The sequence below is a fragment of the Leptonychotes weddellii genome, chromosome 10 (assembly GCF_054177405.1).
Source record: "Leptonychotes weddellii isolate Sample4059 chromosome 10, ASM5417740v2, whole genome shotgun sequence".
Taxonomy (NCBI): domain Eukaryota; kingdom Metazoa; phylum Chordata; class Mammalia; order Carnivora; family Phocidae; genus Leptonychotes; species Leptonychotes weddellii.
Genome location: NC_138378.1, coordinates 109,093,447 through 109,107,747, shown reverse-complemented (window position 1 = coordinate 109,107,747; position 14,301 = coordinate 109,093,447). Strand labels below are relative to the sequence as shown.

At 59.8% G+C, this 14,301-nt stretch overlaps 1 protein-coding gene across 3 annotated transcripts; it reads left to right on the top strand.

The window, feature by feature from the left end:
* Window positions 1–200: 200 nt before the first annotated feature.
* GDF7 (growth differentiation factor 7) lies at window positions 201–10,783 on the top strand. Of its 3 annotated transcripts, XM_081797131.1 has the most exons (4): window positions 201–466; window positions 1,799–1,965; window positions 6,195–7,152; window positions 10,474–10,783. In XM_081797131.1, the coding sequence occupies exons 1-4, from the start codon at window positions 228–230 to the stop codon at window positions 10,529–10,531; spliced, it is 1,422 nt and encodes a 473-aa protein (XP_081653257.1). In that variant the 5' UTR covers window positions 201–227; the 3' UTR covers window positions 10,532–10,783. The 3 variants fall into 3 exon arrangements, with proteins under 3 accessions (XP_081653257.1, XP_081653256.1, XP_081653255.1); XM_081797129.1 differs by lacking the exons at window positions 201–466; window positions 1,799–1,965 and adding an exon at window positions 2,546–3,403; XM_081797130.1 differs by lacking the exons at window positions 201–466; window positions 1,799–1,965 and adding an exon at window positions 2,542–3,403 and having other exon boundaries at window positions 6,195–10,783.
* The last annotated feature ends 3,518 nt before the right edge of the window (window positions 10,784–14,301 follow it).

Genomic DNA, 14,301 nt, shown 5'->3' with positions numbered 1-14,301 from the left:
TTCACCGGGGTTGGGGAGGATATTACAGGCCAAGCCTTTCCCATGCCTGCCTCCCCCGTGGGCAGCCAAGGGTTGGGCAAAAACAGCTGGTGAATCCAGGCTCTGCCACTTAGCAGGTGACCCTGCGCAAGGTGCTGAATTTCTCTGTAGCTCTACCGTCTTTGTCCACGAAATGGGAATAACCATCCCTACCTCACGGGAGACAGCAGCGGTGGCAATGAAGTGACATGAGGCAGGCGGGGCAGATGGCATGGAGCCCAGCATTCAGAGAACAAAGGGTTACTGTCACGATTTCAGGGGAAGGACAGGGAGCCAGACGGGGCCCAGGTGGCCCTGTGCCCCCCCTCTTCTCTGGGCTCAGCTCTAGGGTGTCCTCTGCTGCTGATCGGAAAGCCCCCCAGCCCTGGTTTCCCATGCATCCGACCTGGGCATCGCTGGACCAGCGACACAGAGAAGGCTACTGGCAGTGAGTATTTACTGGAAAGAAAGACTGAATTGGGGGATGGATAAATGATGAAAGAATGAATGATGACCTCACTTTACAGACAAGAAACACAGGTGAGAGTGGTTAAGTCCTGGCTCAAGCACAGACAGCAGGCAGGCAGTCTTTTCCAGAGCCTTTCCAGTGCCTACGAGCTGTTTCTCTCTGGGGTCATCATCACCCTTGGGCCCCAGAACAGACCGGGTGCAGGGCGGGTCGGGGGCAAGGCTACTGAGCCTCCTCCGTGCCAGCCTGTTAGCCTGGCCACACACCAACTCCCCGAGGCGAGAATCCTCCCATTGCACAGATGAGGGAATTTGGTCTCCAAGAAGCTAGGTGGCCCTGCTCCCACTGGGGCAGCAGCAACGCAGGGTTCCAAGCCAGTACTAATTCCTAAGCCCAAGGACTGCCGCAGGGCAGGGGAATCACACATAATCCACACACGTTTATTTGGCACATGCTCTGCCCCGTCTGTGCCAGCACCTTTCCATTCTCTCCTTGCTATTACGAGGTCAAAGCCAGGACTAGAACTTGCACTACTGACCTCAGCCCAGGGTTCCAGGGTGTTTGTGCAAATCATAATCAGTTGAGACTGTTCCCCTGTGGCTGTAGGGGGAAGGAGCTGAGAAAGACAGCAGGGCCCCAGCACTGGCAATGCTGGAGACCCCTGGGTGGGGTCTCTAGGGACACGCTCTGGAGGTTTCTGCAGGGCCCTTTGTAGCAGCTCTACCCGGAGAGGGAGACCTGGGGCCAAAGCCTTGTCCCTGGCACTCCATCCTCAGTCCCCAAAGCAGGCTGGGTTAATGCAGCCCTTGTCGTGGCAGCCCCCCACTGCCCTTCCCAACCACACCTTCCCACACTAATCTCAGCTCTTTCTCCTCTGCCCACCGGATGGGCCTGGGTGCGGGAGGAGTGGCCCCTGGCCAGATCTCTCCTGCCCCCACACGGCCCCGGTGGTGATGGGTGGACCAAAGTGCCCAGAAGAGGGCCATGGCGTCTCTGAGGTGGCCCGCATGGGGATGACTGAGGAGTTGGCTCCGGACCAAGCGTCTGGTGCAGAGGAACACCGAGCCTGGGCTGGAATCCGCCCGGGAGCTCCCTGGGCCGAGCCTCTTCCGAGGGCCAATGTGGCACAACCGGGAGAGACTCGGGACTCCCTCAGCTTTGGGTCCTATGGTATCGTGTTGACGCTGGTCACCCACTCAAAGTGACCGTCTAGATTTCAAGTTCAGTAGTAAATGAAATTTTAAAGGATAAAGAACGCATCTGCGCTGCTTCGAGGGTCTGTCCGGCTCAGGCCCTCTGTCTGCCTACCAGGACCTCGTCCATCCGCGGGATGTTCCCGCACTGGGGTATGTCGGGCTGCCGTGGAGCTGAACAGATCAATACCGGTCAACCACCTCCCTACACTAACCCAGTGCGCTCTGGGGTGCCGCCGCCGTGGCCGCTGGGCGTCCCCTCCACCCATCACCGCGGCCAGAGAGGTACGGAGGCACCACCCTGGGGCTCTCAGCCGCCCGCCCTCCCGGCTTCTGGCCGCGCCCCAACATACCAGGTAGCCCGCTTCCGTTGACCGGCCCCCCTAGAAGGAGAGCGGAAGGTTATCACTTTCGACGCACAAATAAACTCGGGGCGCCGCTCCCGCGCAGGAGTCTCCCCATCACCCCGGGGCTGCCTCCGTGATTCCCGCGCTCCTTTGAGATGTTGGCTCCAGCTTGAGCGCACGTTCTCCGCCCAAACCTTTACTTTCCGACTGTCGATCCACGTCCATCTGTCTTTCCGGCCTGCCCTTCCAGCCGCTAGCCCTCTCCTCCCTCCGGGTCCCCACCCCCGCTCCGGCCCCGCGCTCCGGTCTTTGGAGGCTGTGGCAGGCTGGGCAGCCTTCGAACCGCTGATGAAAAACGCGCCTTTGTAGCAACCCTGCGCGCCCCTGTGGCCTCCGGACGCCCTGGTGGCCTCTCGGTGCGTCCAGGCCCCGAGGGCCCGGCAGGGACCGGCGGGGCCGAGCCCTTCCGCGGCCCCACCTCTGGCGTCTCGGGCACTCGCAGAACTGGAGCGGGCAGGGGGCGGGTGCTGCTCCTCCGCAGGGGAGTGGGGACGAAGCTGGGCTGGTGCGCGCGATGCCTCGGAGCCTCGAACTCCGGAGGGCGCGTTTGGCTGGGGCGCGGCGTGGGCGGCGGGGGATCGCACCGCGGTGGGGAAGGGAGGCGGGGCTCCGGTTTGTGGCGGGAGCCTCCGGCGGGTTAACACTCGCTAGGCGAGAGTGGGGGCGAAGGGCTACGGCGCCGGGAAGAGGCTCCTGTCCCGGACTCCGCGTTAGGCCGGAGTGGGGGGCGCGGTGCTGCCACTCCAGTGTTCAGCAGGGGGCGCTGCTCCGGGCGTTGGGCGGGGGTGGGGTGGGAGAGGAGGGGGGGCCGCGACTTGCTGCGCACACTTCCCCCATTATTAAACACTATGTTCAAAAGGCGCCGGGGGACTTCCCGGAGCCACGGAGCCCGCGCCGCCCGCCCGCCTGGCCCACGGAGCCCATGGACCTGAGCGCGGCCGCCGCGCTGTGCCTCTGGCTGCTGAGCGCCTGCCGGCCCCGCGACGGGCTCGAAGCGGCCGCCGTGCTGCGAGCGGCGGGGGCAGGGCCGGTCGGGAGTCCGGGGGGCGGCGGCGGCGGCGGCGGGCGGACCCTCGCCCCGGCTGCGGGCGTCTCCGCTGCCCCGACCGCCGCGGCTCCCGGAGCCCGCGCCGCGCGCCGGGCCGCCGGCTCCGGCTTCAGGAACGGCTCGGTGGTGCCGCACCAGTTCATGATGTCGCTTTACCGGAACCTGGCCGGGAGGGCTCCCGCCGGGGCAGCCGCCGCCTCCACCTCGGGCTCTGGCCGCCACGGCCGCGCGGACACAATCACCGGCTTCGCAGACCAGGCGAACCAAGGTACTCACGCCTCTTCTGCGCCCGTCCGTCCTGTCCGCTCCTAGGCTGAGGCCACCGCCAGAGCCCGAGCCCCAGCTCCAGACCCTTCGGGGCGCGGCCCCCCCCCACGCCCCAGCCTCAGGTGGTGGAAACTCCGCCGAGGCCCACGCACCCGAACCCTCTGGACTGTGGCGAGAGACGCGGCAGCTCTCGGGGCTGAGCCCGTCCCTCCGCCGGATTGCCCTGGCCCTGCCGGCCGGCGGGTCCCCTCGAGGAGCGGCAGGATCGGAAGCAAGAAGGGGCCCGGGCCGAGAGGGACGGCGCAGTGATGGTGGTGGTGGCCGCGGCTGTTGCATTGCAGCAAACTCTGCAGCTTCTAGTCTCCTGGGGGCCGCATAAATTGGGGGGAACTCAGGGGAATGAGGGAAAGAGGCAGGCTGAAGTAAATGGCCCCAGGAGAGGCTGGTGGCATCACCAGGTACACGGAGGTCCCCTCTGGGCAGGCTGTGTCGGGGTGGAGCCGTGGGGCTATGGGTGCCTGGGCCCCCCCAGGACAGCCAGAGGTGGAGGACTCCAGGCTCCAGAGGAGGAGAGGATGGGCAGTGAGCCCCTGCCCGAATGCAGGCCTCGCTGGGAGCAGGCACCCCACCTTACTCTGCCCTGGGTCCTTCAAAGGTAGGACGTGGGTATGACTGTGGTGGTTGCTGTGTGTCATCTGGATTTTATTAATCTCTATTGAAGTCATTAAAGCAGACAGATAGGGAAAATTTAACTAATTTCAGGCAGAAATGCAAGTAATGTTGGCCTTAATTCTATCCAGTCAGAGACCCAGCATGGAAGGCAGGAGGGAAAGAAAGGGGAGTAGGGCTGGAAGGGAAGCAGCAGACAGGCCGAGCCTGGGAGAATCTGCTGGCCGCACACCCCACACCCTAGCCTGGGAAAGCAGGTAGAGGTGGTGCAGTAACCAAATCACCCACCTCCTCCGACACACACGATGCCTACACACAGACTGCTTTGTTTTGGGTGCTGGGACAGCCTGGGCCCAGATGGTCCTACGGTGCAGTGGGAAGTCCCAAGCATTCTCTGAAGGCCCCCGGGACTGGATGCTGGGGTACTCCTACCAAGCCTGAGTCCTGGTGTACAGGGCCAGGGAAGGCCCCAGCCCTGAGGCTGCTGTGTGGGCGCACGGGATAGAGGACAGATGGGTGTGCAGGACTCTGAGCTGCAGAGGCACCAGCTGCTCTTTCTTAGGTAGAGTTAGGCCTACTGATAGCTTCAACCTGAGCTAAACCTTTCCTGTGGAGCTCTGCTTGGCTGGCAAGGCTCTGAGGGCACCTTTCCTTCCTCCTTCTGGAAGGAGGGCCTGCGGTGGCTGCACCCTGGAGCGGAGAGATGCTGCAGGGGAAGCTCAGGAAAAGTGCTCCAGGGAGCCCTGGGGGAAAGCAGTGGCAGGGAGGAGGCCGCACTTGCGGAGCACTTTGGGCCTCCCTCTCTCTCCACTCTGTGGTTCAACTTGGAGCAGGGCTACCTGAGGCCCCCAGAAGCCACCGGCAGAGCCCAGACTTCGGGCCTCAGGAGGTGAGGGCCGGCGGCGGCAGTGGTGGGTGAGCAAATCTCCAGTGGTGGGGCAGTCTGCACAGTCTCTCCGAGTTTGGGGCAAAACGAAACCATATGACCCTCTTCAAAGGGAGCTCCTTATCTGCTGCTCGGTGGAATTTCAACTTTTTTTTCCTGAGCCCCAGAAGAAAAAAAGTGCCCACGACCAGAAATAAAACCCCCAAACTCTGAGAGAGCAGGCATAACGGAGGGAAAGAATATGCCAAAGGATCGGTGGGTCCTGGAGGCGAGACGTCCCTGAGCCGCTGACCTCAGTGCGGCAAGGCAGGCAGTCCGGGGCTGCCCCAACCCTTCAGAGAAGCTTCCTTGCCCTCCTCTGCCTCCTTCCCTCCTCCAGCGGAGGTCGCGGAAAGCAGGGAGAGGCTAAACCAGGAGTCTCCTATCGCCACCAGCAGCGCTCACCGCTAGGAGACCTTGGGCCGAGCCGGGGCCCCTCCCTATCTGGGCCTTAGTTCCCCTTCAGCATAGCCGGGAGGCTGGATGCGCCAGAGGGTCTGCAGCCCCGCTGACGCGTTCCCCTCTGGACGACTCGCACGCAAGGCCCAGACTGCACGGGAGATGGTGGCCAGCAGGAATGTCCAGGCTGAGCTGGGGAAGAGAGGTAGCGCAAGGAGCAAAGTTTTCAGGGGACACGAATTTTCCGTTTTCGCACAGCCGGGACTTCGTGGCCTCAGCAGGGCAATAATGAGCAGTCCCGGCCCAGCGCGGGACCTCGGCCTGGCCTCCGGACCCTGGAAGAGGCTCAGGACTTCTGAGGCGCCCACCCGGCCTTCGCCCCGCCACCCGCCCGAAAGTCTGGCTTCCGATCTAGGCCCCGCAAACCCGTGGCTCTGGGTCAGGCAGCAGAACTGTAGTGTCATCGGGTGTAGGGGTGTGGTCCTGGCCCCGGGGCTCGGCGATAAGTGAATGCCCGTGGGCTGTCGCGGTGGCAGAACTTTGGCTCGATGAACCGAAGCCCCGGTCCCGATAATCAATAGTCAGGGCGAAGGCTCCCTTTACTCTGGGCCAGGCTGGCAGCTTTCTGGCTGGGCCGGGACCCGCGGGCGGGCGCCGCCTGCCGCGGGCTCGCTCCCGCATCCCGGGCAGTGGGGCTCTTTGCAGTTTGGAGGCCCCGCGGCCGGGAGGGAGTGCGGGCTCCGCTCTCCGCTCTCCGCTCTCACGGCGCTCTTTCTCTGTCTCTGCCCGACTCCTGCAGACGAATCGCCCGCCGAGACCGGCCAAAGCTTCCTGTTCGACGTGTCCAGCCTTCCCGACACCGACGAGGTGGTGGGAGCCGAGCTGCGCGTGCTGCGCCACGAGTCCCCGGAGCTGGGCCCTGGCGGCGCGACTCCCCCGCCGCTGCTCCTGCTGTCTACGTGCCCCGGCGCCGCCCGAGCGCCCCGCTTGCTGCACTCGCGGGCCGCCCAGCCCCTGGCCGGAGCGCGCTGGGAGGTGTTCGACGTGGCAGACGCCGTGCGGCGCCACCGCCAGGAGCCGCGCGCCACCCGTGCGTTCTGCCTCTTGCTGCGCTCAGTGGCCGGTCCCTCGCGGGGCCCGCTGGCACTGCGGCTGCTGGGCTTCGGCTCACCGGGCAGGGGCCGCGCGGCGGCGGAAGAGCGCGCTCTGCTCGTCGTTTCCTCCCGCACGCAGAGGAAGGGGAGCCTATTCCGGGAGATCCGCGCCCAGGCCCGCGCGCTCGGGGCCGCGCTGGCGGCGGAGCCGCCGCCCGACCCGGGACCCGGCACGGGGTCGCCGACGGCGGTCATCGGCGGTCGCAGGCGGCGGCGGACGGCGCTGGCCGGGGCGCGAGCGGCGCAGGGCAGCGGCGGGGGCGCGGGCCGGGGCCACGGGCGAAGGGGCCGGAGCCGCTGTAGCCGCAGGCCGCTGCACGTGGACTTCAAGGAGCTGGGCTGGGACGACTGGATCATCGCGCCGCTGGACTACGAGGCGTACCACTGCGAGGGCGTTTGCGACTTCCCGCTGCGCTCGCACCTTGAGCCCACCAACCACGCCATCATTCAGACGCTGCTCAACTCCATGGCGCCCGACGCGGCGCCGGCCTCCTGCTGCGTGCCGGCGCGCCTCAGCCCCATCAGCATCCTCTACATCGACGCGGCCAACAACGTGGTCTACAAGCAGTACGAGGACATGGTGGTGGAGGCGTGCGGCTGCAGGTAGCCTGCGGGCCCGGGGAGGGGGCGGCCGCGCCACCCAGGACCCCCTGCTGAAGAGCAGCTGCGGCCGGGGTCTGCCGCCGAGCGTGGGTGCGCATCGGACACTGGCCCCGGGCCCGCACGGTGGAGGGCGAGCGCACGTTCACACTCACACCAGCACTCACACCCACACACTCGTTCACTCATGCACACATTTACCTTGGGCAGCACCCAAAGCCCTGGCAAGAGACGACCTGACGCTACCGAATGCGTACTCACTCTGCAAACGCACCATCGCACCCACCGCCCCCTTTTGGAGAGAGGATGCTGTTTGTGTTAACGTTACAGTAACAGGCACTAAATGGGGTAGAAATGGGTTAGGGAATTGGGGGTTCCAGAATGGATGAATTAATGGGGGTACTGGAGTTTTATCTCACCCGTTTTTGTCTGTGGCTGAGTGTGGGGGAACGCCCGGCTGGGTGGCTGAGTGCCTCGTGTTGCACCTGGAATGGACAGAACGGCTGTCATGCCCTTTCCCAAGGTTTGTGTTGCATTTACTCTGGGAAGGAACCGCTGCAAAAAGGCATGTTTATTCTTTAATTTAAAAAAATCTAACGTGCCCCTTCAATTTTGAAAGGGAACATTTGTCCTAAAGAATTCATGGTGGAGCTACCCAGATCTTTGCAAAGGTCAGCACTACCCTTTTAAAAAAGTCAGTTCCAATTGGGGATGATCTAGAATGTGGAAAAAAATGTTTTTCTTTTTGGGGGGAAGTGAAATGGAGGAGAGGTTATAAACTGCCAGTCTGAACTGATATGAACTTGGGGGGGGGATGGCATGCGTCAGGTTCTGAAGCTCCTAGGCTGGGCAGTTCAACGTGGTGGCGGTGCCTTGGGGGGTGCTGAGGAGGAGGCTTAGTGCAGTGGCTGGGAATGGGGGAAGGTGGGCAGCTGTGCCTTTTCCTAGAGACCCGCCAGGAGGTTTTGCTAAGGAGCTGGGAAAGAGGCTCTTAGGGCTTTGAAAGAGGCGGGGAGGCATCTCGGGGCGGGCGGGCGGGCGGGCGGGCGGGCTTCTGCAGAAGACTCAGGCTTGTCTGCCAGGTAGGCGCAACCCTCTCCAAATGGTGTGCTCAGAATGGGCCAACATGTGCTTGCGCTTAGCTATCAAGTCTGTGTTGGCTTTTACACGCTTTCACTGTGTTGTTGCTGTAAGTTTTGGCAGTGTGATAGTAACGGGAAGTGAAGCTACACAAAAGTGCTTTTGTGAGATTTCAGCTCCCCACAACCCAGTGGTTCAGAGCAGGAGGAAGCCCCCCCCCACCCCCCACCCCCCACCCCCCCGCCCCAATGTAGAGGGGCATTTGCAGCTTGGCTGTTGTGGCCCCTTCAGAAGGGCGGAGCCTTGGTGCAGGGGGGAGGGCAGAGGTGGAAGCCTCTTCCCCCAGTCCTGTTTTTGTCTTGTTGATGGTAGGACTGCTGGTCCCTATCTAGGGAAGCTAGAACATGCCAGCCTACATTGTTTTATTTGGTTCATTTCTGCCCCGGAGTCCTTTGTGGCCTTGTGTAAGTGGCTGAGAGAGGGATGAGAAACAATTTGGATTCCACCTGTCTGGGGCTCCGAGGGCTTCTTTGAAAACCCCTGCAGCCCTCCTGAGTACTCCTCTTTAAGGCTGTGTTGGGCTTTCACCTTTGGGGTCCCTGAGAAAGGCATCCATTCCATCTTCTTGTCTTGGATGCTAAGGTCCAGATGAGTTATACAAATTTTAATTCTCAGTGATTAAACATTCAAGAGGGAGGAATACTAAGAATTTAGATACAGCTACTTTACTTTACTTAAGGGCTCCACCTGAGTCCGTTCTATCCCGTAAAATTCCCCCGAAGGAAAAGAAAATACATTTACAATGTGAATTTATATGCTGTGGCTATCTGAGTAGCTATAAATAATGAAAAAATGCAAGTCTCTTTAGGTTAAAACACGCAAACAAAATTCCCGAGGTGGCAGCTACGGTACACCTCCTCCCAATTTCAGTGACCTGTGGTCCCCTTACATTTATGGATTTTGCCAGAGAACCTTCGCTTTTCTAAACTGTTTTTAATAATTGCATGGTGATTGCTCTGTCATAGCGAAGAATTAAAAAATGACACTAAAATATTAAAGGTTGTAGTATTTGAAGTTTTAGAAAGGGAGTTAATGAAAAAACTAGCTATACTTTGAAGAAATTCTAGGTTATTTAATATCTTGGACAAAAGGAAACATTTTGGTTCTTTTTTAGTGACTAGGAAAAACAAAGTTTTGAGAAGACCTGTTTTGATTTAGCCTGAGCTTTTTGTGGCAGGAAAAAAAATGTCCATTTTCTCTGTGGTTTTTTTTTTTTTTTCCTGATGACCTCCTTCTACCAAGTTGTGTTGTAAGTGGTGTAGGAAGTAGGCATCTTCCTGCATCTGGAGGTCCCAGCTGCATCCAGGATGGGGGTTGTCCATGGGCAGTGACAGTTCCTCGGATCATCTCAGATGTCCTCAGTGTGTCCTTGTTTACTGACTAGAAGCAATGCCTCCGGGAATTGCTCTGGAGCTGCCTGTCGCCCCCAGGGACGACCTGTGCCTGCCACAACTCTGCTTGGGCCTCTGGCATCTCAGAGTTAAAAGTAGGTGAACGGAGAAGATGTGTCACACTTTGTAAAAGTGACAGCCGAAGGGCCACTGCACGTAGAGGCAGACGTGTTTTTGCTGCTGTGATGTGGTTCGAGCCGCTTTGCCAGGATTTGGAGAAGGATCCTGCCGGCGCGGCTGGGAGTGCCCTGTACTGACTGTCTTCTAGGCAGGGGGGGTGTGGGGCCAAGTCACTCAGCTGGAAGCCCCAGTCCCCACCCTCGGGAGAGCGGGCTGCTGGCAAGCAGGGTTAAAGCGTGTCAGCACTGTGAGCGAAGGCAGCGTCCCTTTCCCAACTCAGGGCCCCCTGGGTCTGGGGCCACCACAATAGTCTTCCTCAAGTCCAGCGAATTTTCCATTTTGTTGGGGGAGACTTGTGCACTTCCGGTTGAGACCATGTGAACCACTCCTTCCTGCTAGAGAATAGGGTGGGCATCCCTGCTTGGAGAGCACAGGGCGGGCCAGCTGAGGCCCAAGGGGGTTGGTGCTGGGTTTGCTACACACGAAGACAGGCTGGTCAGTGCTGCTGGAAGCCAGGCTTCTGTATTAAGGGAGACACGATGCCCAAATGCTTGCCTGGTGGAATTCTGGCTTTCCAAGCAGCAGGGTCGTGTCCTCCCGAGGGGGTGTCGGGCTCTGTTGTCTCAGCTTGAGCTCTGTCCATTCCTTACGCACGGACTCCCCTTCATCCTAGTGTGCCGCCATCTTACTACCGCAGTGGCATGGAGAAAAGACGAGCGTGGATTGTGTGATGTCGAGTCAAATCTGGCAAACCCGGTGCGGTGACTGCTCCCAGGACAGTCTCCCGGAAGTGTCAGCAGGAGCGGGGACCTTGCTGTCAGTGCTGAAGGGAGTACGGACCACCCTGTGGATGTAATCAGAGTGTAACCCAAATTCCCCAAGTCATTTACCCTGTTGGTAATTTTATTGAAACTCATAGCAGAAAATAACCCAGGACTGTAGACTGATTTTCTTCTTAAAGCAGGGAAAAAATTGAATTCTTTCCAAGAGGAGCTTGTGCACAGAAAAAGGCAGACTCTTGCCTTGCTTGAATCTGGTCTCCAGAAAACGGGGTGAGAAGAAGAGCCAGCACTATAGCTGTTTCTGGGTCACAAACATCATGGGGGCCTCGCTGATCTCCTGAGAGTGCGTCGGTGGGGATGCAGAAGCCTCCCCGGGCTCAGAAAGCAGGGCCCTCTCAGTGGGCCTGGGCCAGGAGGCTTCAAGCAGGTGCCCAGTGGGCTGGGAGGATTGAGGGTCTGGAAGGCAGCCATCTGTCATTGGCAGGGAAGGACCTGCATTGTCCCCTCAGGGGTCTGGATTGGGAAGGGAAGAGAGGCAGCTGACAAGTTGGAAGATGTTGGGAGTGAGATGGGAGAGAACTGGGTCCCTCTGAGGTGTGTCTGAGCCGCACTGGTGTGTCTGGGGCCTTCTACGTACCCAGGAGGGAACCGCCCCACACTGTCGCCTGCTGTCTGCCTGATGCGCAGTCACTTGAGTCACTTGAGTGCTAGAGCTCCCCCACGGTGCCTCCTGAGACGTCTGGGACAACCGTGGGCAGCCACCTCCCTACCCGGAGCTTCCATTCGGTCCCTGTAAAAGGAGAAGCTCTCCAGTCCCATGGTTCTAGGATTCTAGTTGGCCCAAAAGCCCGCTAACATAGTTTAAAGGCAGAGCAGATGTGACTGTTCCTGGAAAGGGTCCCCTCCCCATCCCAGAGCCACTTCTCACAAGTATCACAGCTCCTGCCTGTGTGTACGTGTGTGTGTGTGTGTGTTACATCCCTGGCCTCTGTTGGTGCCTCATGTATGTGGCTTTGATTTCCACCTGGGTCATGGCAGGTGCAGGGGAGGCCAGGATCTCGTGGGCAGGGCTCAGTTCACCAAAGCCACGACCTTTCCTGTGTTCCAGGTGAGGGGCCCTACCAATCCAGCTGGAGCTCCCCTGTGCTCACACAGTGGGGGGTAGAGCCAGGCCTGCTGAGATTGTTCTGTGAGCCAGACCTGGGAAGGTTGCTGCCTCCTGCTGGTGCTTCTGTGGGAGCAGCGGAAGCAAGCAAGCCCAGGCCCTGTCGGCAGCCTGGCGGGGACCCGGGGCTGTCCCAGAGTCCCCGAACCAGGAAAGCAGGCCTGTGTAAGGGTGGCGTGCCCCAGCAGGTCCCTACGGGCCCCCACCCCCTCCTCACTGCCATGCCCATGTCTCGTCCAGCTTGCTGGAGGAGTGACTCAGGACTGGGCACCTTGAGAGCTGCTTCTTCTCACCATTTTGTGAAAAATGGTGGCGGAGTTTAACATTAAGAAACAGGGAGGAGTCAAAAGAGGTTATTTATAATTTTTTCAGACAGCTCTGCCTTTTGTCCCTAGAGCCTTCTGGCCATTTAGGCTGGAGCCAGCTTCTTCCTCCTTTTGTGCCATTTCTGGACTTTAATCTGTTAAATTAGTTAAATCCCAACGGGGCTCAAGGTGAGAAAAGCCTGTTCTTGTCAGGAAGGCCACACGTCCCTTATGTGGAGTCACCTACCCAGATGTAGCTGTAGGAAGAGGGTTGGAAGTTGGCTTAGTAAATCAGTGGGGGTGACCGAGGGCCTGACGTTTGCTGTGTGGGCTCTGCTTATTGGTTCAGGGATCCTCTGCTCATGATGTGCGCACACCCAGCATCACCAGAGCCGGGCTTCTCCCCACCCGCCCCCCGCTCCAAAACGGCCCGCGCAGGGGCCGTGCTTGAAGCCGGCCTGGGACCCGGCCATAGGCCTTCCGACTGGGCAGAGTTGGGCTGGCGCTTCATGGTGGCAGCCGCACTTCTGGCCGAGCAACCCAGGGAAGGGTGGAGTCAGAGTGTGAGGTCACTGAAAAGCTGGCCCGCCTTTCCACTTGTGCTTAGAGTTGTTGAAAAGTGCAAGCACGTGCTCCGAGCGGCTCGGCTGGTGGGCGATGGGCCTCTTGCTCCTGCCCGTGCTGACCCCCAGGGAGCAGACCTCAGGCCCCTGCAGCATCTGAGTCTGTGAGGGTGTGCAGAGGAAGGGGCTGGCGGTTCCCCCTGGGGTCCCCCTACAAGGGCAAGAGGGCTCAGTGTGCACGGAGACTTCTGCAAAGAGGTGTTTCTGTAGTCAGGGGGTCTGTTGGCAGGACCGCTTCGCACGTTGGTCTAGGGAGCACTTCCTTCCGCCAGGTTGGAAGCTCTGCATTCCAGACAGGCCCACCAGGTAAGAGCTGTGGTGCAGAAACTTTCTCCTTGCTCTAAGTCGGTGATAGGAAGCTGAAACAAGTCGTTGAGAAAAACAAGGACAAGCTTCTGATGGTCGAGCGAGTCCCAGGCACCTTGCCGCTGGGTAGTACAGACCTGCCGGGATGTGGCTGGCTGCTTGGTTTCTGCGTCTCTATTCCACCATCTTTTGAGCTGTCGGCGAACAGGAGCGTGGCCCCGGGGCAGCTGGAGATTTGGCCAGGCAGGAGGTGGGCCGGTGGCTGTCCTTCTTTGCACAGTCGCCTCCGCACTGCTCCGTCGGGCCTGCGGTGGCAGCGACCACACCCAGCTCCTGCAGCTAGAGCCGGGCCGGATGCCTGTGCTGAGCCTACACCCTGCTCGGCCGCTTGGCGGCCAGAATCTAGAACCTCGTCTGAACCTTCTGGTCCTGAGGTGTGCTTGTGGTTGACAGAAAGCAGATGCCCTGGGAGGCTTATTCGTGGGAGTCCTGCTGAATTGGAGGCAAACACAAACCCATCTGAGGCACAGAGGCTAACCAGCCCCTGAAGCCGGTCCCCGGGCTGCAGGATGGGAGGGGGCGTGGTGGCCCAGTGCACCTGCACACGGCGTGTGGCTGTCTTCTGTCCGCGCACGGCTTCCCGGCGAGCCTGGCCTCTCTCAGACCTCACGCGTGGGCAGCCCTAGCCTGGACTTGTCAGCCCAGGGAGTCTGAGAAGCAAGTCTGACGACGTGCAGGGGAAGCCTTTCCCGGTCTGCGTGCTTGTCTCCGAGTGACCGAGGGCTGCCGAGGGCCGAAGATGACACACGCGTCCCAGGTTTGCCCGGGAGCTCGGGACAGCAGCAGCACGGCTTGAGATGAGCAGGCTGGTTCAAGGATGGGGTGCACCTGCAAGACAGGGCTTATTTTTCTTTGCAGTTTACATTTCCGGGTCAGGGCCTGTCAGAGTCCGAGGAAAGCCAGCCATTCAGCATTCTGTTTAGAAAATGATGATACATGTTCAGGGAGAAAGCAAGAATGTATTTTCTGGCTGGGAAATCCTCGAGTGTTCCAAGCCAGGAACAGAGACTCTGGAAGGCGGAGTTTCTCTGGCTTTCTCCACCTCGGATAGGTCACAGATCCAACATAAGCTTCCTTACAGTAACGGCTGTTTTGTTGTTGTGGTTGTTGTTTGGGGTGGTTTGTTTTGTAGTCCACTTTTGACAGTAGCGCAAAGAGCTTCTGTGTTTTCTGTGACAAAGAATCATAACTGAGTCACTTTAGGTCTTTCAGCTGAAGTATTTCGCCCCAAATGAAAAGTTAATACATCTTTTTTTTTTA